At 35.7% G+C, this 26,299-nt stretch overlaps 1 protein-coding gene across 8 annotated transcripts in view; it reads left to right on the plus strand.

The window, feature by feature from the left end:
- Positions 1–26,299, plus strand: part of HELZ (helicase with zinc finger) — a 134,253-nt gene that overhangs the window by 21,322 nt on the left and 86,632 nt on the right. For all 8 annotated transcript variants that reach the window (XM_019733020.3, XM_019733019.3, XM_019733024.3 and 5 more), the window contains 8 exons: positions 1,255–1,482; positions 3,617–3,653; positions 14,186–14,310; positions 15,806–15,862; positions 21,767–21,818; positions 23,188–23,263; positions 25,289–25,487; positions 25,934–26,041. In XM_019733020.3, the coding sequence (XP_019588579.1) occupies positions 1,273–1,482; positions 3,617–3,653; positions 14,186–14,310; positions 15,806–15,862; positions 21,767–21,818; positions 23,188–23,263; positions 25,289–25,487; positions 25,934–26,041 (864 nt within the window). In that variant the 5' untranslated portion in view covers positions 1,255–1,272. The remainder of the gene's footprint in view (positions 1–1,254; positions 1,483–3,616; positions 3,654–14,185; positions 14,311–15,805; positions 15,863–21,766; positions 21,819–23,187; positions 23,264–25,288; positions 25,488–25,933; positions 26,042–26,299) is intronic.

Raw genomic sequence — 26,299 nt, forward strand, 5'->3', positions numbered from 1 at the left:
GCTGGTTGGTAAGGTAGAAGGTAGGAAGCGCAGGGGAGGTGCAGGTGGGAGCAGGAAGGAGGCACAATCCCTGTGCTCGGCAGAGCTTGTGACAAGAGGTCAGCAAGGGTGGTCCCCTGAAGCAGTATTATGCTTGTCAGGTCAAAGGGTTTTAGGTCTCTGCCCAGGTTTTCTACTTCCTTCTATATGACTGATCTAAGTAGGGAGAGGCCGTACTTCAATTCTCAATATCTCTTACTGGGACTATTTTAGTTGTCTTTTATTAATGACAATGGCTGCCTCTCACCAGTTCTTCTCAGGACTTATAAAATAAATGATAGGTACCTTCTTTATTTAACTTTCCGTCGTGTCCATTGCTCATGGGATAAATCCCTCCCCTCACTTCTTGTGGCATTTGAGGTCACTCATAGCCCCTCCTTTTCTTCCCTCCCCTCCTCCTCCTCCTCCTCTTTCCCTCCTCCTCCTCTGACACAGCTGGAGTGTAAGTCAGTCCTGTACTTGCTCCTCTTGGTGATTTCACTTGAACTCCTCTTTCTGAAAAGCTCACATATGCTCTCCCTGTCATCTGTGTGGTGAACTTTTGTTCACCTTTTGAGGCCAGCTTATGCCTTTTGGCAGATGGAATGTTGTGCTTGTAATTGTTCATTTGTGCTTTGCCTCTCTTGCTAGAATCAGAGTTTCTTAAAAGCCATGATGGCATGCCCCATCTTTGAATTCATTCAGTGCTGCTAGTAACACAGGGCCTGGCCTCAGGAAATGTTTGCTGAATTGAATTAATACGGAGTTCAAACTTGCATTTTAGCCAGTTTTTTATATTGGTGGGAAAAATCCTATGTAATACATAGATTTTGATTTTCTGTAATCACGGAATTACAAGACTGAAATTGGGAAGTTTGGATATGAAACATTTCTGCACCTTTTGCTTAAAAAAAAGATTTTATGGTTTGTTGCACTTTGCAATATTCAGTTGTATTTCATTTATAAATTTGTCTCATTTATAAATTGGATGTTTTGTTGGTATGATCCTGACTTATGGTTGTCATTTTGCTTGGCTCTTACTAAAGACTGCATAAAATATAAAGGGAAGTATGGATTTTGTAGCATCAATAGCTGCTGCTCAGTTGTGACCTTGATCAAAAGGCTGGTTGAGGTAACTTCAGATAATTAAGCCAGCTGAGATGGAAATGGGGCTAGGATTTATAATTAATAAGTTTTTAAAACCTTCTCTTACTTGTTCTTTCTCCCTGTCTTTAGGATTTTTGTCCCTGAGTCATGGAAGACAGAAGAGCTGAGAAGTCATGTGAACAAGCGTGTGAATCACTCAAGAGGCAGGACTATGAAATGGCCCTCAAGCACTGCACCGAGGCCCTTCTTTCTCTTGGCCAGTACTCCATGGCGGATTTCGCAGGGCCATGTCCACTGGAGATAGAAAGCATCAAAATTGAGAGCCTTCTCTACAGAATTGCCTCATTTTTGCAACTGGTAAGTTAATAAGCCAATGACACACCGTGTAAAACAGTCTTTTTCATTGAGTGGGGACTATTGCTGGTCATTCCCTCTACAAATCACCTAATTCTGGGCTGAGGAGATGAGTGAAGTGGCTAGTGATTGTCGAATATCTTTGCCGGCAAGCAACTGTTTTTTTAAGCCTTGAAAATTGTACTATTACACAGCATTTTGGATTATTTATTCAATAAATATTTGTTTGGTGCATACTATGTGTTAGATACTGCTCTAGGTGCTTGGTATACATTGGTGAAAAAGAAAAAGATCCCTTCTCCGTGGTATTTTTTCTAGTAGGGGGACAGGCAATAAACAAGTGACATTGTAAATAAGTAAACACCTTAGATTGTTAGAAGGTAACAGTCTGGGTGGAAAAAAGTAGAACAGGGCGAGGGAGATTGGGGCTAGTAAGGTTAGGGAGAGGGTTGCAGTTTTAAATTGGGTGGTCAAGGTAGGCCTCATTGACAGGGTGATATGAAGGAGGTAAGTGAGTGAGCCGTGTTGAAATCTGGAGGAAGAGTATTCCCGGCAGAGGGAATAGTCAGTGCCGACACCCTGAGCAGAAGCATGCTTGCCACGTTCGAGGGACACTAGGCGGCCAGTGTGCTGGATTAGGTGCATGGACGGGAGATGGTCACAGGGCTGGATCCCATCAGGCCCTCCTGGTCACTGGAAGGAGTGGAAGTAGGAAGTGAAACTTTTGTGGGACTTTGAGCAGAGGAGTGTCATGATCTGATTTAACAGGAATTCTATGGCTTTTGTGTTGAGAATAAAATAGAAAGGGTAAGTGATGACAGTGGCTTGGACCAAAATGGTAGCAGTGGAGATGGTGAGAAGTGGTTTGGTTCTGGTAATTTGAAGGTAGAGCTAATAAGATTTCCTAATGTATTTAATGCTGGGAGTGAGACACACGGAGCAGTCACACACTGCTTAGATTTTTTTTTTTTTTGGTCTAAGCAATTGGAGGAATGGAGATGGCTGTAGATAGGCAGCAGGCTCTGTGGGGGAAGAGTTCATTTTGGACACACTGAGTTTGCGATGTCAGTTAGATATCCAGCAACAGGTGTTGAGTCAGCAGTCAGATATGCAGGTATGGAGTTGGGGGGAGAAGTCTCGGCTAAAGAGAGTCATTGATGAGTCTTGGCCTGTTGATCTATGAAGGCTTGAGCCTGGGTCACATCACCTCTGTCATGAGTGCAGACAGAGAAGAGGAAAGGACCAATGACTTAGTCTTGCGCTACAGTGTTAGGAGGTGGGGAGAAGAGGAATCAGCAAAGCGGCCTGAAGAGCAGCCCTTGAGTAAAGGAAAGCCAAGAGAGTAGGTGTCCTGGTAGCCAAGTGAAGAAAGTGTATGCAAATGAGGGAATGTTCTGCAGTGTCATTGCTGTATTGCTGTTGTGTGGAGTGGTGGGTGAATGTCCGATTAAAGCGAGTTTAAGAAAGAATCAGAGCAAAGGAATTTAAATACATGAGTATAGGCAATTCTTGAGCAGTTTTGCCCCAAAGAGGCACAAAAAAATGAAATGGTAGCTGGTGGGAGAAGTGAAGTCAAGAGAATGATTTTTTTAGATGGAATAAATAGCAGTATGTTTGTTTATAGGACTGAACCAATAGAAAGCAAACACTTAACGATGCAGAAGAAATAGAGGAGGCTTGCTGGAGTGATATTCTCAGGAGGCCAGAGAGCAGATGTGCACAGTGGTAGGATGGCTCTAGAAAGAAACATGGATGGTTTGGTAACAGACAGGTGGAAAGCAGAGAGCATGCTGAGAAGTGGGTAGATGTGGTAACAGTCTGTGGAAATTCTTTTCTCATAGGTTTGGTTTTGTTAGTAAGTCATTAGCTGAGAATGAGAATGGGGGCTCAGGAGGTTCTGGTGACTTGAGGTTAGAGAAGGTGAGAAGTAAGAGGGTGAATAAATGGACTAGGGAAGTGTATTGTGTTTATTTGTAGAGTATTGTGTAATCCTCAGAGAGCACATGAGTTAGCTTTGCTCTGAGTATTTGCAACATTAATGATTAAACTTTGAAACAAAATCTAGCTTTTTGATAAAAATCTCTGTTTTAAGTAGCCTTTCACTATTTAATTTTATCTTGTATCTCTTATTTTGCAGAAAAACTATGGGCAAGCTGATGAAGACTGTAGACATGGTATGTGTAAAAATGGGACTCTTCTAATTGAAGATTTTGAATTATTGCATATTGTTTAAGATTTCATTTTTCCATATGCTAATTTCAAAAGTGACTATAATATTAAAGAAACCTCTGCCTTTCTGTGGTGAATAGTGACTAATGTGGTTGACGCCTTTCCTGTTACGATGGGTGTACATACGAACGTTGTTCCTAGTCACGATACGATGCGGGTACATGTGAATGTTGTTCTGGTCATGATATGTGGGTGTACACGTGGACGTTGTTCCTAGTCACGATACGATAGGTGTGCGCGGACATTGTTCCTAGTCACGGTGTGATGGGTGTACGTGTGGACATTGTTCCTAGTCACAATACGATGGGTGTATATATGGACATTGGTCCTTGTCACGATATGGTGGGTGTGCATGTGGATGTTCCTAGTCGTGATGTGATAGGTGTACAAGTGGACATTGTTCCTTGTCATGATATGATGGGTGTACATGTGGACATTGTTTCTTGTGATATGGGCATGCGTGTGGCGTTGTTCCTTATCACGATATGATGGCTGCACATGTGAACATTGTTCCTTGTCATGATATGGGTGTACGTGTGAACGTTGTTCCTTGTCATGATATGGTGGGTGTACATGTGACGTTCCTAGTCATGATGCGATGGGTGTGCATGCGGACATTGTTCCGAGTCACGATATGATATGTGTTCATGTGAACGTTGTTCCTAGTCACAGTATGATGGGTGTGTATGTGGACACTGTTCCTAGTCATGAGTGTTGACATGCTGTCACTCCCGTAGGAACACTGATAGTGTCCTTTCAAAGTTTGTGTATTTTCAGTCAATATGAGTGAAACTTTAAGGGCTATAACACACATTAAAATGTTAAGCTTGGATAAATTGGACTGCTGGGCCTATGCCTCCTAAAATGTTTTTCCCCTTCATTAGAAGATTTCCCTTAGAAAGAAGAGACTGACTAGAATGGTCTTTAATGCTTTTTCCTGTTTTCTTTGGGGCAGGAAATTGAATAAAAAGATTCTTGCTTTTTGGGTACTCCTGGAATAGGAATCCTTTTCTATGTGACTGCTGCAAATTCACTAGAGTGAATTTAGGAGTGAGTGGGAGAGGGTTCAGTGTACCTTCTCACACACTCTTGGTGGAATTGTTTGCACAGTTCAGTGATTTGAATAATGTAATGTTTCATTTATCCAGAATTTGGTGGGGTGGGCTGAAGTATTTAACAGAAGTTAATTGTTTTTTCCTATTTACTCCCTTATTTCAAAACTTTTAAATGTATGTATTAACTTTTTTGTTGTAAACCTTGCAAAACTCTCCTGCACACTCCTATGGCATATTGGACATAATTTAACTATTCATTAAAGATTCAGTGACCTCTCTGTGAGCCTCACTTCCTAGAATTTTATACTTTAGGAATTAATCGGAATTTGAGAGATATCTAGTACAATCTTCCTTTAACAAAATCTTTACTGTCTGTGGACATTAAAAATTACCAAGAAGCCAAATAATAAGTCAGATAACATCGAGGAATATGAGGGAGGGAATCATTTCTCTTTCTTCCCCTTCTGAAGAAAACATTGTTATTAGTTTGCTGTATCTTCTGTACCTTTCACTATAGCAGTAAACACAAATACTTATAATACATAGTACGATTTTTCCTTTAAGAATTAAAAAAAAATTATATGATCATCACAAAGCAACTTGCTTTCTTACATACCATAGATCATGGACTCTTTCTAAGTTAATAAACCTGCTCAAATTCCTGCTTACTATTCCATAGTGTAGATGTGCCATGATTTATTCAGAAATTTCCTTATTAATGAACATTGAGGTGGTTCTGTTTTTCTAGTTTGTTATAATCTATTCTGTAATACACATGTATTCTTTCTCACTGTTGCCTTTGTTTCTGTAGGATAGTCTTAAAAGTTGCATGTCTGGGTTAAGGAGTTTTAAAAATTGGATATCTGGGTTATATAATTTTGTAATATATAATTTTAACAGACACTGTCAGATTAGTTTCAGATGTACATACCTACCAGCAATATATAAGAATGCCTGTTCCTTGTAATCTCACTAACACTGGAACCTACCAGTCTTGACATTTTGCCAATCTCATATGTGAGAAATGGCCCCACTTTCTTTAATTTTCACTTCCTTGAGTTCTGGTGAGGTTGATACAGTCTTCTCATTTTGGAGTTATGCAAAGTCCTGAAGGTTAAATGACTTGTGGAAAGTCACAGAAGAGTAACTGCTGTTGGTGAAAGAGCATACGAAAAAATGTTACATTTTTCAGTTAATTGTTTTACTTAGCATTTTAAAGGTAGATACTATTTCTACAGTTACTGAATTACCAAAATAGAAGTTTAACCAGGAAACTTTTGGAGGTCATGGGTATATTTATTACCTAGATTGTGATGATAGTAATATATGTATACCTGGAGTGTATACATATGTCCAAACTCACCAAATTGCATATATTATATGAAGTTTTTTTGTATACCAGTTGTACCTCAGTAGTGTTGGGAAAAAGGTTGAACCAATGTCTGAGATAAAGTTGTAATGAAATGACTACACTCTTGGTGGAGTAGGAAGCAGAAGGCAGCTTGGTAATATGTTCACACCCTTTGACCCAGTAATCTTATTTCTGGGATGCTATCCCAAGTAAAGAATCCGAAAGAAAGAAAGAATTGTATGCAGAATGGTGTTCATTGCAGTGCTGTATGTAAAAGTGAAAAATCAGTTAGCTTCCAATAAGGGAGGAGTTCATTAATTAAATTCTATCCATTCCTTGTTACCATTTCAGTGATAAGTAAGAACATGGAAGATGTTTATTTAAATGTGAAAGCAGTGTATATAAAGTTGTTCATTTGAAATAGAGATTTGGGAACATTGGCCAAGTCTGTACATACATAGTGTTAATTGTAGAGTTACCTGATTATGGATTGGGTTTCAGTTTCTGCTATTGCATGTAATTTCTTTTCTTTTCAGCTTTTGGTAACATTATTTTTATATGTGAGGTAAAATACCATGGTTAGGCGGTCAGTTAGTAATAAAAAGCAAGATGAAAATCTCAACCTCTGTTAATTATTATACTGCTTTGTAATGCCAGATAGCTGTGGAGTAACTTCTATCTTAATGGCCCCAGACCTTATGTTTGCATTTTATATGCAGTATTGTCTTGATGTCTGTTCCTTTACTCTCAAGTTATCAGTTCGCATTCCTTTCAACTCTCAGCATGCCTCATTGCAAGTACCCTCCCTTCTCTACTTGCTGCTTCTGACCTGATTTCACTTTCTCTGGAAGGGTTAGGAGATCGGGCAGTCTTTGTCATAGAAGCTTTTAAAAATTAAAAAAAAAAGTTTTATTATGAAAAATTTAATACCTACAGAAAAGTAGAGAAAACAGTATACTAAACATTCATAGTCTCAAAACTTAAATTGTAATATTTTACCATAGTTACTTCCTTAATTTTTTTTCTGAAATATTAAAAAAAATAATTACAGCCATCATGACGTTTACGTTAGGATGCATCTCTAAGAAATAAGGCCATACCTGCATAACCACAATATTATCATTAACCTAATGAAATGGATAATAGTTCCTCAATATTATCTGAAACCCAGGCCATAATCAGATTTACCTGGTTGTCCTCACAATGTTTTTTTTTGTGTGACTGATTTGTTCAAAGCAGGAACTAATCAGAGTCATAAAATTTTAAACTTGCAATTCTACTTCAGTAAGAGTAAACAGGCTCTGAGTTGAGGACTCAAAGGCATCTTGAAAATAAACTACATAGGCTTTAAGTTCGTGGAGTTGAGTTCCCAGTTTGATGTTGTATTCTGGAGAATGAAGGTTGCCAGACTTGGTGACCACTGGATTGTGAGGCGGCCTAGTCTGTTTCCTTTATCCGAACATAAGTTGTATTTGGCATACAGGAAAACTTTCCTGAAATAGTGATTCTTTTCCTGCCTTTCAAACATTCATTATATAGGAAACCTACATTTTTTACATTAATAAAATGAGGTAAATGGAGAAAGTGAAATCAAAAGAAAATTTTAGCAACTAAGAGTCTTATGCTATATGTAGTATGTAGGACAAACTTAATCATCATAAATATCAATAAATATTTTTCACAAGGCTGCAAGATTTTTAAACCCTACCTAAGAGTGTCATTAATTTAGGGAATCATCATTACAAAGGAATGTGGGACATCTGTTGACATTTATTATAATGATACTTGCCCTGTGAAGTAACCTGCAACCCCTGTTGAATAGAGGCTGACTATATTAAAAAAAAGGCAAATTGATATGTGATTGATTGAACCTTCTACACTCTCCCAGGTGGAAAAAGGGGCATCTTTACCCACCTTTCTTCTTGGAAGAGTTTTGATTAAATAGACTGTATGGAAATTATTTTTTTAAAAAAAAAATATATAGTGAAGAGGGGCAACAATATTTATTCAGAATTATCTCTGGGCCATGCCCTCTGAAGTATGTTATTTTATTTAATCACATTGTAATACCATTCCAATTTTACAGACGAGGAAACAGACTTTGTGAAATTAAGTAATTTGCTTAAGAGCACAGAGCCAGTCCAGAGCGCAACTGTGGTTTCGAAGTGAGGTTTTTCTGATTTGAAAGGCCATGTTCCTTCTCTTTGTCCTGAATTACTGCCTGTGTATTCTTTAGGGTTTTGCAGACATTGTTCTATTTGGCATACTGAAGTTGGGAGAAAAGGCACAAGAATATTCTAGAACTGAAAAAAATGGAGGCTCACGATCACTTAGATAATCAGTGGAATGGGGACAAGAATTTGAGTCTTTAAGCCCCTAGTCCATCCACTGTTTACTGTTTTTTCTATTCACCAAACTTTTAAAATAGGGATGTATTCTAATAACTTCTTAATTCATTGTTCTTTTGATCCAGTTGCATTAAGTATTTTTTTTAAAATTTCATGTATACAAGCTTTATTTCTCCAACAGGAATTTAAAAAGTCTTTTCATTTTGAAATAATTATAGATTCACAGGAAGTTTCAAAGATAGTACAGAGAGGTCCCATGTACTTTTCCTCCACTGATTGCGTCTTCCATAACTATTCGTAGTACAATAGCAAAACCTGGAAATCGACCATGCTACAATGATTATGTATAACTCTGTGTCATTTTGTCACGTGTAGGTTTGTGTAACCACCAACACAGTAAAGATAGGGAATTGTTCCATCTCCATGAAGCTCTCCCTTGTGCTACTGCGACCTGATACAGTCACACTCACCACCCCCCTTCTCCGCCATCTCTGATCCGTGGCCACCATTAATCTGTTGTCCATCTCCATAGCTTTGTCATTTTGAAAATAGTGCATAATGGAATAATACTGTCTGTGACCTTTTTAGATGGCTTTTCCCCCTCACCGTATATTTGAGACCCATCCAAGTTGTGTGTCTCAATAGTTCATTCCTCTATATGGCTGAATATTGTTCCATGGTATGGCCATGCCACACTTTGCTCTCTAACAGGAACATAAGGATTTGTGGAATGGGATCTTGACTTGCACTCTGTTTCCTCATAAGGCCTATTAACTGTTTTAAGTAAAGTTCTCATATTTAATTTGATAGGAATAAAAAGTTAAATTATAGAATACTAATTTTGGGACAGAATGTAAATCAGGGAAGTGAGTGTTATATTAAGTTTGAGGGCTGTTATTCTCTAAAGATGCAAGCTCTCTTTTTTGTATGAATAAATGTTTAAGTCTTTGAGTTTATATGAATTCAGTTGCGAGAATCTCATTATGGTTGTATGAGTCTCTGTTCTAGACGTTTTCTAATTTATGCAGGGTGTCAGCTGTAGTCATGAGTGACGTTTGTAAATATTTATTTCATGTTTTTGACTCATGGAATAAACATTTGTTAGCATTAATTTTTTATCTACTGAAATTAAATTTTATAGAACAGGGTTAAAAATGAATGGTACCTTGCCTTATAAAATCTCAGTAATTCTGTACCAAAAGGGGAACTGAAATTAAGATAATTGTGAACATGTGAAAACACATCTCTCTCCCTTAGAACAAAGAAAACAGAAGATTAGCAAAATGTCAGTTTTTCTCAGTAAGCAAATTATCGGGGAAATAAAAGTAAGCAAATTAGTCATGGTAATGCCTAGCAGAGGGTTTGAAAAGTCTCGCCTTTTCCACAGCCAGGATTTCCTTTGAGTGCTTACAACAGAGCTGGTGAGATGTTGACTTCTGAAATGGAAATGATGGCAGTGGAAGAGTTTTAAGATAAAAACATATATAATCAAATTGATTTTGTGTGAAATAGAAAAAGCTTCTTAATCCAGTCTTGAACAGTTAGCAGAGGTTCATTTTGCTGTAACTACATAGCAAATGCATCTCAGAAATTGGGATTCTTTATAAAGAGGAAGTTGAAGGCTCTGCAAGCAGCAAATTTTCTCTGTCTCTCTCTCTCTTTCTCTCTAATGCACACACAGTGTAGAACAGGCTACTTTTGAAAATATCATTTTAGCAGTGCCTTAAGTAAAAAGTTTATTCAAGTAGGTAGATGATGGAATAACCTTTTCTGATATTCTGGGAACCAGGTTTCAGGTTTGTTTTTAGGCTTAATTGCATTGTCATCTTTTTACTGTGTATAATTATTTTATATTTGTATAGTAATGAGGAAATTGAGGGACAGTAAATGAATTAGCTCTAAAATTTAAACTGGAGCGCTGAAAATAAACCAGGAGAAGTGACCTATGTTTCTGTAGTATGAAAATACCCAGAAAGAAGGAGTCCAAGCCTCTTTACAATGAACTGTAGTTGAAGGAAAGAGTACTTCCAGAAATATGCAATCAGAGCTTAACTTTAAAGCTCATTGCACACCCAAGGAGGCTGTAAAAGAGATCACAACAGTTCTTGTGACCAGATTAAGGACCAAATATTGAAAGGAGCAAGGTAGCAGGGATTTGGGGGAAAAAACAACACACCCACCCACACACATTCAGGACTACGTGATAGATAACATTGAAAACTATTAAAGCTTTTCATTTTCCAAAAACATTTTATAAAGGAAACATTGTATCTACAAAAGACCTTGGTGGGAAGGGCATAAAATTCTACAAAAGCTGCAGCCCACATGTCAAAAAGTGTTTATTTATTACAACTGGAAAATAGAGGGCAAGGAAAAAGGGTTGAAGAGGCAGAGGAGAAGAATGTTGGGAAAATAAACCTAATTTGGCAAATTGGACACTGGTGAGAGATTTGCCACAGTGTTTTAACTCTGGTTTATGTTACACTTTTTTGATACTTGTAACAAATGAACATTGTATTCTCCTGTTAATAATTGGATTTAGAGTTATGTTTGGAGTCCCTTTATATACTAATCCCCCCTCCACTCCCCCCAAAAATTTTTTTAGAAAATAAATTTATCACCAAAAATTAAATGGCTGATATTTAGAAAGAAAATTTATAAATTATAAATTTATTTTATGTATTCATAAGCATACTCGTAATCTCCAATCAGTGAAAGATTTCACTCTATTAATGACTAGAGGATTTAGTTTTTCTGGTAATTAAATTTTTTTTTTTGGAAAAATTTGGGAAAATACGTTGATTAGGCTAAGCTCTTCTATAAAAGAATTTAGAAATACTGTGGTCATGTTACTGAAAAAATATAGAACAATACTCAACATTTACTGTACTTTAAGCTTGTTTTAAGTTGCCTTTCTCACTGGAAATAATTCTTTACAAGCAAGGGGAATTACATTTTAATTGTTAATCCTCCCCCCTGGTAGCCAGAGGCTATCAAACAGTGACAGGCTATTTTTGTTGGAACAGTTGAATGAATACTCCTTTAATATTACTCAGTTTCTCGTCCAAACCATTCCAAGTAAGACATATTTCAAGTGTTAGAAAATATTACAGAAGCTTAAGAATGATTAGGGATAGAGACTTGAATACAGCAACACAGCTAAAGCTGTTCAGATTTCCTCCTTTCTAACTCCCAGGGGACACGGAGGAGCAATTCAGTTTGGAAACAGTTGTGTGTTCACAGTAGAATTTCGCTGATAGTTGCTGGGAAGAGAATTTATTTGCAGGGAATTGTAGCTTTTTTATAATCACTCAAGATTAGATTATATTTTTAATGTCATCTCTTTTGGTGAGTTCTATTATTATAATTGGGGCAAGTTTAATAATACACTAGGCCATACTTTGTTTTCTTGAAACTTTTTTCAAGATTTTAAAGATAATAAGGGACTAGAGTGGCAGCATTGCAAATTAATTTTGTGATGATATAGTAGCAAGAAAGGTTTTTTATCTTTAATTGTTGATTATTCCTTTGCCATGGTTCTTCATGTGGGATCCTACAAGACATAACTGAATTGCATTTAAAGGTAACAGTTGGAAGAAATTGCATCAGTACTGCTTGTAAAAGAGAAAAGGGAAACATAATTTTGACAAATATTGGGACATTCAAACATTAGTATAGTGGGAGAACTTTTGCAAAATAATATTCAGCAAATACCTTGTATAAACTAAAGGTCTGTGATGTTTGTAAAATATGTGATTTAATACTCTTTAAACATGACATAATCACCTGAGGTTGAAATAGTCTTAGGTTTTGTTGTTGTTGTTGTTCCCGTAAAACATTCTTTAGCTCTTAATAGCTATGGTGCCTTGATATCCCTATTACTGAAAAGGAACTAAGTTCCTTTGCAGGTCTCAATACTGCTTTATAATTTTTAGAAGGGGACGGTAACAAACAGGGGACTCTTATGAGGAGTCTGTGCTAGATACTTTATATAATTAACACAATCTTTACCGCAACCTTATTAGGAGCTACTGTCACCTCCATTTTACAAGGGAGAAAATAGGCTTAGCAAATGTAAGGAGTCCAGACCTTAGTAGAACTGTTGTTTTTCTTCAAAGCATTTTATTTGCATTATATTAATATCATTTGATCCTTATAACAGATTTATACATTTTTCTAATTTACAGATGACCATAATGAGGGCCAGAGAGATAAAGTGACTTGCCAAAGGTCATATGTGAATAGTTTTAGGAATAGTAGGTCTGAGGGAGATGTGAGTTTACTGTGGAATTTTATAAAATGCTCAAGACATTCTTAAAGATACTCTGTTGGAGTTATTCACTTTTTGGGATTATCCCGTGACAGTTGAGTGGATGAGCGATCTGTAACCTGGATGGAGTGAGAGAACAGTTTGGCCCATAAAACCTTACATACAGAGAGAATGTAACTTTCAGTTTAATTATCTGATTCAGTAAAGAATATAGACTTAAAGATGTTTATTGCAGTGCTATTTTTAATAGTTTAAAATTGGAATTGTCCTGGAGGAAGGGAACAGTTAAATAAATTGATATATCTATTTGATGGAACGTTTTATAGGCAATAATATGATAAATATAAGCAGTCTAATAATATGGAAATATTGAATGTGCCGAGGTGAAATAAAGCAGAATACAAACTTATGTCAGTTAACAGTCATGTAAAAATTATGTAAATATTGATAAACATTGGAAGAGAACATGAATAAATTAGAAGTTTAATTCAGTGGTGAGCTTATGGTAAACTTTTATGTACAATTTTATTAGTGTTGATACAATAATCTTATTTGTGTAGTAAAAACATTGACCCATATAACAAAAGGGTATGTTCAGTACAACCAAAATAAAAATGAACAGACCCAGTGGACTTTAAATATGCAGTATATTATACTGATACTTAAAAGAAACATTTTCTTGGAAATACGTAGAAAAAATGCAATTTCTAAAATATTTTCTTTCCGGAAATTATTTTCTTGTGAAGGAAGATAAAGTGTGTACAAACTAAAAATAGAATCTTGGTCTTAGCAGTAAAGAGAAGGATACTGATTATTTTACTAGTTGAACCATTAACAGTTGCTATGAGAAATTATCTCAAATGACATGGCATAAAAATGAGTGTATTCTGCATTGTTAGAAATATGTGCTCCTGGGACTGTATAAAATTAAGTCTGTAGACACTTGCAAACAATTGAGTAGCATTTTCAATGGCCATTTGACAATTGGGTTCTAGTTAATCTTTCCAGTTTTGATAAAGGCTAATTCTTAATTGCTTAGGAATATCAAATGTTGAGATTTTCATTGCCTATTCTTATGCATTTGAATAGCACTGCATCTCTTGTGTCATTGTCAAGAATGTGAAAACTTCATTCATCAAGTTATTTCTGCAGTTTAAAAGCCCTCATGTACCCAGAAATCATAGGTTTGAGAGCTTTAAGATTAATTCTTCCTGTGATTTTGGTGTGATCCTACTGGCTCTAGGCTGTAGTGGGTTAGATACATGGATTGTCCCGTTTTTTTTCTTGTCTTTATGCGTGTCTTGGACTGAACTGAAACACCACTGCTCTTCTCTAGTACTCGAAGTTTTTCTTTTAGCACGTAAGTCATGCTTGTGATAGTATGCTAATTTCTAATCAAGAAAAATGCGTATTGAATGTCATGTGATTAATGATGGGTGTTCTTTTCTGACAGTGCTGGGAGAAGGTCTCACCAAGGGAGATGGTGCCTTCCAGGCGGTGCTTTGTTGCATGCAGCTGAAAGGAAAGCTCCAACCTGTAGCCAACATTCTTGCCAAGTCACTGACAGGAGAGTCCCTGGTACGTTGACGAGCTTTAATTTTGAATGTCCAAAAACAGATTCATTCATTTAACTCCTTAGGAATATTGCGGGCAAAAAATAATTAGTGTGCATTTTTCCTCCTACTTCCTCCTATCAGAAATGAAAGTTCCTGAGTATCTTGAAATACTCATTTCTCTTCAACAAACTGATGTTTAATCTTTGGATTCTTGTAGTTTGTGATAATATGTATAATAATTGCAAGTACTTTTTAAAACTTTGAAAGTATAAGATACCTAAATGATTTTCTTTAAAGATGTAATTTAACAGAACCTGGAAATTTTGGAGGGTTTTTAAATGCTCCTGTGGATATATGACCTTATAGGGTTCTTAAATTTAGGCATTTATTTTATCAAATGTTTAAATTTGTCTAAACTAAGTACTAATTACTTTTGTTTCTGAAGATGGTGTGTATGTAAGTTGATATTCATGACCACTCTGGTGGAGCTCTTCTATTCGGACTTCAGGATAGGCTTTTTTTTTTTTTTTTTTTTTTTTTTTTTTTTAATGTAGCATTTACTTTTCCAGATTTTTAGTTTGAGGTAATTGAAAAATGACTTTTTGGAACTTTAAATTTGACAATCTATAGACAGTGGAAGAAAAGAGATATTATAACTCATGTTTCACTAGTTGGTAACATAAAATTTGATGGTAGTTTTCAGGAATCGTAATGAAAAATAGTGAAAGCAAGAAAGTTACATGTATACTTTGCTATAAAGCATGAATTCCCTATGCCTCATTTATTCTTTTGGATTTATATAAATTGTGAAAATCTGAAGCAAAGTTGTATTTTTAATGCAAATATATTTGGTAAAAAAAAGAATTTAGGAACTACTTGGTACTTGAGTGTAATGTAATGACTCATCTCAGAGGATAATTATTTTCTAAGGAATTATTGTGCAGTGATTGTTTAATTGTTTTAACAATTTTTTTTTATTTCACCAAATCGACAAATGAATATAAAAGCTAAAATGTATTATTAATGTAGCAAAATTATATAACTCTTTAGTTCTAAGTAGATGATAAGATACTATTATTAATTCTATCTTTAAGGAACTTTTTTATGTAAGTTAAGCATATTATACAGTTTTGCCTGTTGGGTTTTTAAATTATGAGGAAGTAATTTACTTTTATATCTCAAGTGAAATTTGAATTTCAGAAGAGTGAATATTTTGCATATTTTCTTGTAACAGCTTTATTAATGAGCCATCTAAAGTGGTGTCGTCATTTTATGTGAATCTGAATCATGGATAACTGAGTTCACCATTTTGCAAATTACACTGTATATTTTGTCCTGTTAAATTTTTAAACTTTCCTTATAGATAGTTAATTTCATTGTCACCATTAATGGTGGTGGGGATGGGAGATGAGGGTAGCATTGTTTTCTTTACAGATAAACCTTAGAAACAGCTGAGGTCCCCATAGTACAGAACTAATATACTAATTGGTTTTTCCTTTTTTCATTTACCCTTTCAGAATGGGATGGTAACAAAAGATTTGACAAGATTAAAAACACTTCTCACAGAAACAGAGGTAAGACTATTTCAGTGGGTCTCTTTGGAAAGAGTTTAACTAGTAAGTTCGGTATTAAAATTTGGGAAATCTCCTGTAACCTAGCTTGGTCCCATCCTAGGAACTTTGCTTCTTATGTCATCTCTGCATCCCAGGTCTTCTGTTCTATCTCTAATTTTTATTAGCTGTCTCTGGCCAACAAGTGTAAAGATGATTGGGAAATTTTAGCATTTGACTATATCTGGCTGTCAGAAAATACTGTCATTAAAAATCAGATACTCTTCAAGCCTTTTTTTTTTTTAGAATAATACCACTCAGGCTTGCCATCCTGTTTTTTTTTTTTTTTTTTTTTTTTTTTTTTTTTTTTTGGGGGGCGGTGGGAAGGGGAACAGTTCTTTATTGGGAAACAGTGTGTACTTCCAGGACATTTTTCCAAGTCAAGTTGTTGTCCTTTCAATCTTAGTTGTGGAGGGTGCCTTTCAGCTTCAAGTTGTTATCTTTTCAGTCTTAGTTGTGAAGGGCGCAGCTCAGCTCCAGGTCAGGTTGCCGTTGCAATTTGCAGGGGGGCGCAGCCCACCATCCCTTGTGGGAGTCAAACTAGCAACCTTGTGGCTGAGAGAACGTACTCCAACCCAACTGGGCCATCCAGGAGCTGAGCGGCAGCTCAGCTCAAGATGCCTTGTTCAATCTTAGTTTCAGGGGGCGGAGCCCACCATCCCTTGCGGGACTCCAGGAATCGAACTGGAAACCTTGTGGTTGAGAGCCCACTGGCCCATGTGGGAATCGAACTGGCAGCCTTCGGAGTCAGGAGCACGGAGCTCTAACCTCCTGAGCCACCGGGCCGGCCCCCTTCAAAGCTTTTCTAAGCAACTAATAAAAATCTGTGATTTAAAGACTATTTTTAGGGAATGGGTTTAGGTGATGGAAATAATGCGTATCCAGGTAAATGGTGAATAAATATGTGCTCTGGGAAAGCACTTGAAGGACCCACGGAAGGTCAGGGACAGCAATGGTATGAAAAAGACCCATAGCTTTGTAAGTCTCAAATTTCTATTCCTCAAATAGGCATATAAAAGTATTTTTATTTAGAGGTCTTATTTTAAAAATATCCATTTTGGTCAGCTTTTATCCTAAATGGAAGCCCATGTAAAGTGATTGGTTGATTGGCTTATTTATTTAAAAATTGGCACCTACTATGTGCTAGGTGCAGTGCTTGATCCTGGGGCTATAGCACTGACCAAGACACCCATGGTCTTTGTCCTCTGGGAGGTTAAGATCTCAGGAAGAGATAGACAATAAATAAATTAAACAACTATAGGTGTAATTCACATTGAGGTAGGTGGTGTCAGGGAAAAGAATAAGCTTTCTGTGATGGAAAACTCACTGAGATTAGGGTGGTCAGGGGATGAGACAGTTAAACAAAGAGGTGAGGGTTGAGAAGGTGCTGGTGTCATGGAGAGTGAGACGTAGGGTGCTCTAGACAGGCGGAGAGGATGAGCAGAGACCCGGGATGTAAACCATGACCTCTTGTAGATTACCTTCCCATTTCAAATCTAATAATATATCTCAGTTCATACCAACAAATAAGTAAGCAAAGAAGAGTCATCATAAATTGCATAAGCTAGATAAAGATACTCTTTGTTTTGCTGCAGTTCTATAGGTTTTTTAAAGAAGGTCATTTTCTTTGTCTTCTGTTATCTTATTATGAATTAATCAAGAATCAGTAAGCTCTAATTAACTTCAAAACAATTTCCTTTCTTGTATATATGTAGTCTTTCTAATTCTAAACAGTAAAAGAAGTCAATTTTATAAGTGTTTCATACTTTTAAAATGATAGTGTAAAATAAGATGACCTTTCGTTTTAAGATTTTGGGCGTTGTTCTTCTCTTTTTATTGCCTTGATTGAATTACCGGCTCTACATCTGATAACCATATATGTATAATGTGTATACTGTATAAAATTTTATTTTTAATATTTATAATTTTTTTGCATGTAAGGCCACAAATATCATTTCCAAAAATGATATGTGCTTTTGGAAGAAGCGATTTAGTTTTGTTTATAATTTATTTTCTATGTAACTAAAGTAGTAGGCTTTTTGGTTAATGAACTGATATTTTAAAAAATCCATCTAGAAAAAGCTAACAAACAATGGTACTCTCATTTATTGCACACGACATATTTACAAATAGCAACAACTTGTTATTTAAAAGGGGCTGAGCTCATGTTTAACTTGTAAATGCTAGTGGATGAGGATAAAGACATGGAACTAAAGGCTGGCTAATAAAACGAAAACAATTCTCTAGTAAAATTTAAAATGCCAAATCAGTGGATTTGATTGTGAATTTATAAGAATTCTAGCAATATGAAATCTGGCTGCTTTCCCTGAAGATGTCAGTAAAGACTGAAGATCATAAGCTAATTAAAATTGCCATTCTGTGTCGGGGTCTGAGCATATAGAAAGGATGTTTAAAAGAAACCCCAGAAAACAAACATAGTACATTGGAAGCTAAAAGCCACAGTGACCAAGTACTCAGCCCAGGCCAAGCTTCTCATTTTTACCAGCTCTTTTGATGAGGATGTGTTGTTTACCGGACCGAGAGCTGTAGTGTCTGTACAGGCTTATTCTGCCCATTTGCAGATCATCGTAGATGTTGACTCGTGAAACACACCGTGTATTTTTCCCTTCTAATCATTATAAATGCTTTAGCCTTCATATGACCAAAACATTTTATTCCCATTTTTTTTTGCATATTTGATATATTTATTTTGATAAAATTTTCTTTCCATTTCTTTGTGTCTTCAGTTTCTTTTAATAATATCTTGTAGGTTTTAGTGTACAGATCCTTCACATCGTAGGTATTTTATTCTTTTTGTTGCAATTGCAAAAGGAATTGTTTTTTTCATTTCTTTTTCTGAAATTTCATTGTTAGTATATAGGAATGCAATGGATTTTGTATCCTACAACTTTATTGTATTTGTTTATTGTTTCTTATAGTTTTTTAACGGAGTCTTTAGGGTTTTCTATATAAAGAATCATGTCATCTGCAAAAAGTGACAGTTTAACCTCCTCGTTTCCAGTTTGGGTGCCTTTTATTTCTTTCTCTTGCCTGATTGGTCTGGTGAGGACTTCCAATACAATGTTGAATAACAGTGGTGAGAGGGGCATCCTTGTCTTGTTCCTGATCTTAGAGGAAAAGCATTCAATTTTTCACCATTAAGTATGATATTCGATGAGGGTCTGTCATATAGTATAACCTTTATTATGTTGAGGTGATTTCCTTCTATACTCATTTTATAATTTTTAATCATATAGTCTGATAAATTTTTTAGAGGGGATGTTTTAAATTCATACTTGAAGTCAAGATTTAGCTTTTGTATTTATACATTTTGTGTAGATGGAATCATATTTTAAGAGCTAGTGTGGGTCTCTGGCACTTAGCGCTTGCTTGTACAATATAGAGAGAGATTTTAATGTATCTTTTTGTGAGCATAGCATCCTTGTAATGTGAACAATTACAACTGATTTGTTAGCTTATGTATTCTTATATTTAGTCTTCATTTTACAAAAAGATCGGGTTGTTTTAAAAAATTTATTAGTAAGTGGTTTGAGAATCAGAAGATATTTTCCAGTAGAATGAGTTATTATAGCAGTTTAGTTCCATCCCATCCTGAAAGGTCCAATTTAATCAACAACATATAAATTATAGTGGTATTGTTGTTATACCCAGTTAGCATTTATGACATTTTTTCTATGGTACAACACACTCCAAATTTCGCCTTGGGATACTGTTTCTTCCTTCGATTCGGTTCGGCATTTACTGTGTACCTGTGCCGTTCAAGGTTCTGTGGGATTTGGAAAGCTGAAATATTCATGAAAAACATTCTGGTGGGTCAGTCCGAGATGCATATAGCTAATGTACTCACAGGGCAGCCTGTGGTTAGTAAGTGCTGTAGTGGGAATACAGGCAGAGAAGGAGAGATGAACACTCTGTGGGGAAACCAGGGAGGCAGGAGTGCGGGAACTGAGGTTAAATGATGGGGGCAGCTGAATAAATACCCGGAGGTGACTTGGTACGAGGTAAGATTGGCTGTCCGTTGGTTCAGGGGTAGATGAGACAAGCAGTAATGAGGGCCTTACCTAGGACCGTGGCAGTGGGTGTAGAGCATCTGAGAGCTCTTCTAGACCTGGTTGGGCAGGATTGGGACAATACTCAAAGCAAGAAAGAAGAGAGAGAGTTCAAGATAGTTCAAGAATTTCAGTCTGGCTCTCTTTGGGAAGATGAATTCATTAACTTGAGATGAGCATTGAAGGAGGATGAAATTTGGGGTAAAGCTGATGAATTTTGTTTTGGACATATTATGTGTGAAATACTTGGGTGATCAGCCGTCCATCCACCCATCAATCTGACATTTACTGAGTACCCATCAGATGCCAGATCCTCTGTGAGGGGCGGGAATACGAGAGGCAGTTACAGGCACATGTGTACATGCTTGACAGTGATGCAGCATGTAAAATGCTGTAGAATAGTTAATAAAAAGTGCTATGGCTAGCACTCAGTTGGATTTGGGGATATGGAGCTTAGAGTGAAATTAGAGCCAGAGGGACGGATTGGGGATTTATGCACAGGGTAAGCTACGTACCAAGGAAGTCAAGAAAACTTGGAAGTGAGAGTGAGGGGTCTCCAGCCATGGTCTCCATTGTGGGAGAAGGGCTCATCCCAGAGTGAGGGGGACCTCCTTGGTAAGATATGCTCCCAGGCCCCCAAGTGGTGGCACTGCACTTGATAACGGCACCCTGCTAGTTGGTCATCCTCTAGGTGGTAAGAAGAGGAGAGTGAAATGAATAAATGGATGGAAAGTGCCACTCCATTGGGTTCAGGACTGGAGACTTAGATGTCTTTTCTTTTGCTAGCAGGTAGTTTTGTTGTTGTTGTTGTTATTTTTTACTTTTTATTGAGGTAAAATTCACATGACATAAAATTCACCATTTTAAGCATTTTAAAGTGTACATACCATGGCTTTTAGTACATTTAGTACAATGCTGTGCAACCATCAGCATTATATAAATTCAGAACATTCCGTCATCTCAAAAAGAAACCCGATGCCCATAAGCAGTCACTCCCTAGTCCCTCGTACCCCCAGCTCCTGGCAACTACTTATCTGCTTTCTGTCTTTACTGATTTTCCTAGTCTGTCACTTCCTATAAATTTCCTGTAAATCATACAATATGTGGCCTTGGGGCCTGGCTTCTTTCACACAGTGTAATGTTTTCAAGGTTTGTCCATGTTGTGGCATGTATCAGTACATCATTCCTTTTTATGGCTGAATAATATTCCATTGTATGGATATACAATGTTTTTTAGTGTTTTTCAGTTGATGGATATTTGTGTTGTTTCTACTTGAAGGCTATTATCAATAATGCTGCCTAAAGGTCAGCCAGAAGTGAGAGCTTAGGGTCTTCTCAGGTCTTTTCTGAGCATGTGCCCAGGGCATGTGTGTGGTATTTAGGTTCCAAGGAATATGTGTGAGCTTATTTCCTTAAGCATTTCATTCCCTAGTCTTTCCTCCCAAGCTTTTTGGTTAATCTGATGTTTGCACCAACTGTTACCTCTTACCCTACATGGCAGTGATTAAATACATTTGCCTTTAAACATTTTCTACAAACGGCCTTCTCCTTTTCTAACAGGTAGTTTTTATGTTGGAAATCTCTATCAGTTTTCTTAATGAGGGCCACACAGGTACTTTTCCATATTTAAATATAGTTTAATATAGAGCAAAACGATCATTTGAAATATTAATGTTTGTTAAAAATTTCTAAATATTCAAACTCAACCTTTTAAAAAATGTTGAAAATGTCCAAATTTAATTCAACATCCACTGGATATTTCTTATTATAAAAATATCTTTCATTTGAAAAATTGCAGACAGCAACTAGTCATGTCCTCTCTGGATGTCACCTGGAAGACTTCGAAGAGGGTAAGTCCCAAACTCCGTCACTTCTGGTAGTTGTGATTCTGGGCATCGCTGTTGTATTGATTATTGGGAGGACATTTACTGAGTTACAGTACATGTAAGTGGTGGTGGAGGTGAGGATATAAAATTTTAATTTTAAGAAATAGGTGTAGATGAAGGCAATTTATTCACTGGCCCCTTTTCATAGAATAATGGAGTAATGGAGGTAACTCCAGAGGTCATCTATTTCATTTTCTTGCCTCCAGGTAGTTCTAAATTTAAAACTCATTCTTAGCAGTCCTTAAAGAGAGGGCCTTCTCCTCTCTGTATCCCAGCCTAGTACAGTTATTACTTTTTGGAAGTTCTGATCTGTAAACTGAGTTATTTCTGCCACTATTACAATCCACGATCTCCTCTTCTCTTGCCAGAGGAAAGGGAAGAGAGATCAACATTCATTGAGTGCTTGCTAGATACTGTGTACTTTGGTAGTGGCTTTCACAAAAATATGTACTGACTTGTTAGAGCCCTTCACCATCTTTTTGATGGGCGATGAAACATTTATTACGGTTCAGTCATTTTCCCGGTCACACAGCTAGTAAGGGATAAAACACAGTTGTAAATTCAACCTGGCTAAATATCTTTTTTTGGTGGGGGCACAGTGACTTGTGAGGAAATAGAAAATAAGGTCCTTGAAAACTTCTAGCTGCTCAGCCTTTGTAGCTCTAGCCTTTTCACTCTTAAGCCTTATTTTATTTTCCCTGGTTTGTATGGAACCTTTTTTGTAAATAAGTCAAAGTGCATTGTATTCAGAAGTAAACAAATGGTTTTTTTTTTCAGCTCCTATCTCAGAACTCAATTTTTTGAACTTTATTTTAATGATATAAAAGGATTACTTTATACAGTGACATGTGTCAGACAAACCTTACAGAACATGGGTGGTAATGTGGAACTTCTTCTCACTGAATATGCATTATTGGAATTTGTTCTACAAAATTTCCTTCCAGGATACATGATTTTCTCTTTCCTGTAGTAATTCCTAGTAGAGACACATCTCATACTTAAGAAATGACAAGCATGCCAGCATCCCCCCTTTAGCTGTTACGGAAGGCACTGCACTGGAAATATGCCCACCAGTTGCTAGGATAGAGTCAGTCATAGATTTGAGTGAGCTGCTGGGTAATTGCTTCTTCAGTGATTTCTGAGTTTCCTAGGGTTAACTGATTCAACTCATTTGATTGGTAGATTACTTTTTTGATAGAGGCAAGTGTGTCATGTCCTTTTTACATAATCTGGGATGATGTATGTGGAGGGTTTATAGAATTTCTTACACATTAAAATATTAGAATTATCAGCAAGCCTCAAATGATAAGACTATGTCCTGATTACTCTCTAGGATCTTGTAATGGTTGGCATTTCCGCCCACCACCTAGGGGAATCACAAGCAGCGAGGAATATACTTTGTGTAAAAGGTAACGTAATTTTTTTTTTTAAGCCAATGACATGCCTTTTTTCAAAGAATAGTTAATTTTCTTTCACTTTTTACAAGAAGATAATACTATGTGAAAGAAGTATAATGATTGAGTAAAATGGTATATTTTCAAATTGAAACAGAAGCCATGGTGGTCATTATCATTAAATAATAAAAGTCAAAGCTGTGATGAGCCTTCTTTTAATTATAAACAACAATGATCTAAATGGAGATTGTTAAGACTTTGTTTATAAGTCTCTGATAATACCAGTTGGATTATTATGACTGAATTTAATTGCTGGTCTCTGCTTACGTGAAATTTACCTAAATTATTGTGATTGAAATTGAAATGATTTTGTATAAACTGAAGTAGAGGGTAAAATAGATGAAGAAATGCTAAAATATTTTAATAACTTTAAAAAAAATCTGTTCTCTTCATGTAATCCTTATGTAGAATTTACAAGTAATTTATATTTGAAGGGTTAACCTTTCAAAATTTAGTAATTATGAATTAAGGAGGAAAGAATTATTATAGTCACATTTAGAAAAGAGAACTCTTCAGTTCTTTTTATAAGAGCTAGTAACTAATAGGATTTTAGATATAAAATGTCATTACTCTAGATTTCTTTTGATAATGAGGGAAATTTGATATGTAGTTTTGATGATTAAATAGTTAAGACATCAGATTTGATTTTATAGTAGAAATAAAGAAACTAAGTAGTGAATTTTGAAAATCCTTGTGACATCTAGACCACAATCTTATTATGCAAAGGAAATGTAAGAAAATTTGTAGTCTAAATGAGAATGTTATACCTTCAACTTCTAGAGAAATAATTTAAAACAAAGCAATAGAAAGACAAAGAAATATTTGGCTCATTAAGACATACCTAAGAGAAATAAATACATGATTTTAAATGTCTTATGAAGCATAAGAACACTTAATAGTATAATTTAAGTTCAAGTGCTTTGTGTAGCATCAAGAAAATCTTTATATACACTCATCTTTTCAAACAGGGTGAGCCATTTGATAGTTTAAATTGTGCTGTGGTTCATTTCGTATTTCTTACTATCCATATTTTTCCAGTTGACAAATTGTCTATAATATAACATCTTCTTGTTTCCATTTTGCTATTTATAATTTAATTTTCTTTTTTTCTCAGATCTTCTATTGATTTTTTATGTTTCAATTGTTTAGAAACTGATTGGCTCCATAATTTTGCGGAGTATTTAAAACAAAAAATTAATGATCAAAATCTTACATTTTTATTTGTTTTAGACCACTGAATTGAATTTTCTGAGTCAGAAACACTGAAAAACCATTAACTCTGTAACCTTTAAAATGAACATTTATGATTTATGAATTTACGTATTGAAGGACTTAATCTGACTATTGAATTGTGATTATAGTATAAAACTTTTATTCTTTATTTAAAACTTCAAATAAATATAGTCCAATAGTTTTAATGAAATGTAGGTAATAGTAATATAGAAAAGAGTAAAGGCATTACATTTGAAGGTGAAAAGTGCAAATCTTAAAATGATAATGATATATTAAATTTTTTTTCAGAATGAAATTCCTGGTATGTGGAAAATTTTCTTTAGGTCATATCATTTTGGGAAGTAGGACATACCTGTGTTTGACAAACAAATCCACTTGATGTCAGTGTTGCTTTAAAAAAATTCTGGTCTAAGAGAAATTGTCTAATAGAGTTGTGATACCACGAAGGAGGCTACCTTTTCAATGGTGATTTTTGTGTGTGTGGGGGGTTATGATTATGTTCTGCTTTAATACCCGTTTATTCCAAAGAAGGAGGTTAGTGAATTTGGAGAGTTGCTGTTTTGATTAACTGTTGTAAATGTTCTCTAAACCTCTTCTTCCTCCTCTGTGCAAGACAGTATGATAAATATGGCCTTTCAGGAGACTGAGTTTTGTTTTTGTTATGGAAGAGTCAGGGCAAATGCTGGAAGTTTATCTTTTAAGTGGTCCAACAAAATATATGATAAAAGTCTTTCCTATTCTACTTAGATTTTTAGAGCAAGGAATCTGTAGGTATGGTGCCCAGTGTACTTCAGCACATTCCCAGGAAGAACTAGCAGAATGGCAGAAAAGATATGCTTCACGGTTGATAAAATTGAAACAGCAAAATGAGAATAAACAGCTCTCAGGCAGTTACATGGAAACCTTGATAGAAAAGTGGATGAATTCATTATCTCCTGAGAAAGTGGTGAGGAAAATAAACTGCATTTTTTTGTTTGTTTGTTTTAAACAATGACCTTGTTTGAATTTTGACTTTATTTTGTGCTATGTTTTGGTTTATTTCGTTATCTATATGAAGAACTTGATTCTTAATTGAGTTTTTCATTGCAAAAGTAGACCCATTTACTAAAATAAAGAGCAGAGAACTAAGCCATTTGTTTGGAGATTTGCAGGTATATTAATTTATCTTCATTTTGAGTTTTTACTGCCATTTTTTGTTGTTAATTTTCTTGTGTCTCTTGTTTTAGCTTTATTATATTTTGTTCTTATACAAATAACTGAAAACTAATGTATAAAATACATTTGTAAACAGTTCTAGTAACATCTTTACTGTTGACATTTATTTACCATGCCAGAAGTTTTGTGTGTGCTTGTAGGAATCAAAACAGAATGTTAATTGCTCTCTATTTTCAGCTTAGTGAATGTATAGAAGGAGTAAAAGTAGAGCATAATCCAGATCTGTCGGTTACTGTCAACACCAAAAAGTCTCACCAGACGTGGACCTTTGCTCTCACGTGTAAGGTATGAATGTTGTGCTAGCTCAATCATGTAAATTTTTTTTCAATTTTCTTAAAGCTTTTTTGGACCTTTAAATCTGTGCTAAAAGAGCATTGAAAACGTTTTAATCTAAGTACATTTTAATGCAGGTTCTATGTTGTGCTAAAATGTATTTCTGTAGTTTAATCATTAAAGGTACAATTGTCTTTTTAGATTTTGAGTAGATGTTTATTTTAGATGCTTGCTTATTTGTTTATTTGGTAAAGACGTCTTTGATATATT

The sequence above is a fragment of the Rhinolophus sinicus genome, chromosome 12, assembly GCF_057876585.1.
Source record: "Rhinolophus sinicus isolate RSI-liver-muscle chromosome 12, RSI-T2T, whole genome shotgun sequence".
NCBI classification, from domain to species: domain Eukaryota; kingdom Metazoa; phylum Chordata; class Mammalia; order Chiroptera; family Rhinolophidae; genus Rhinolophus; species Rhinolophus sinicus.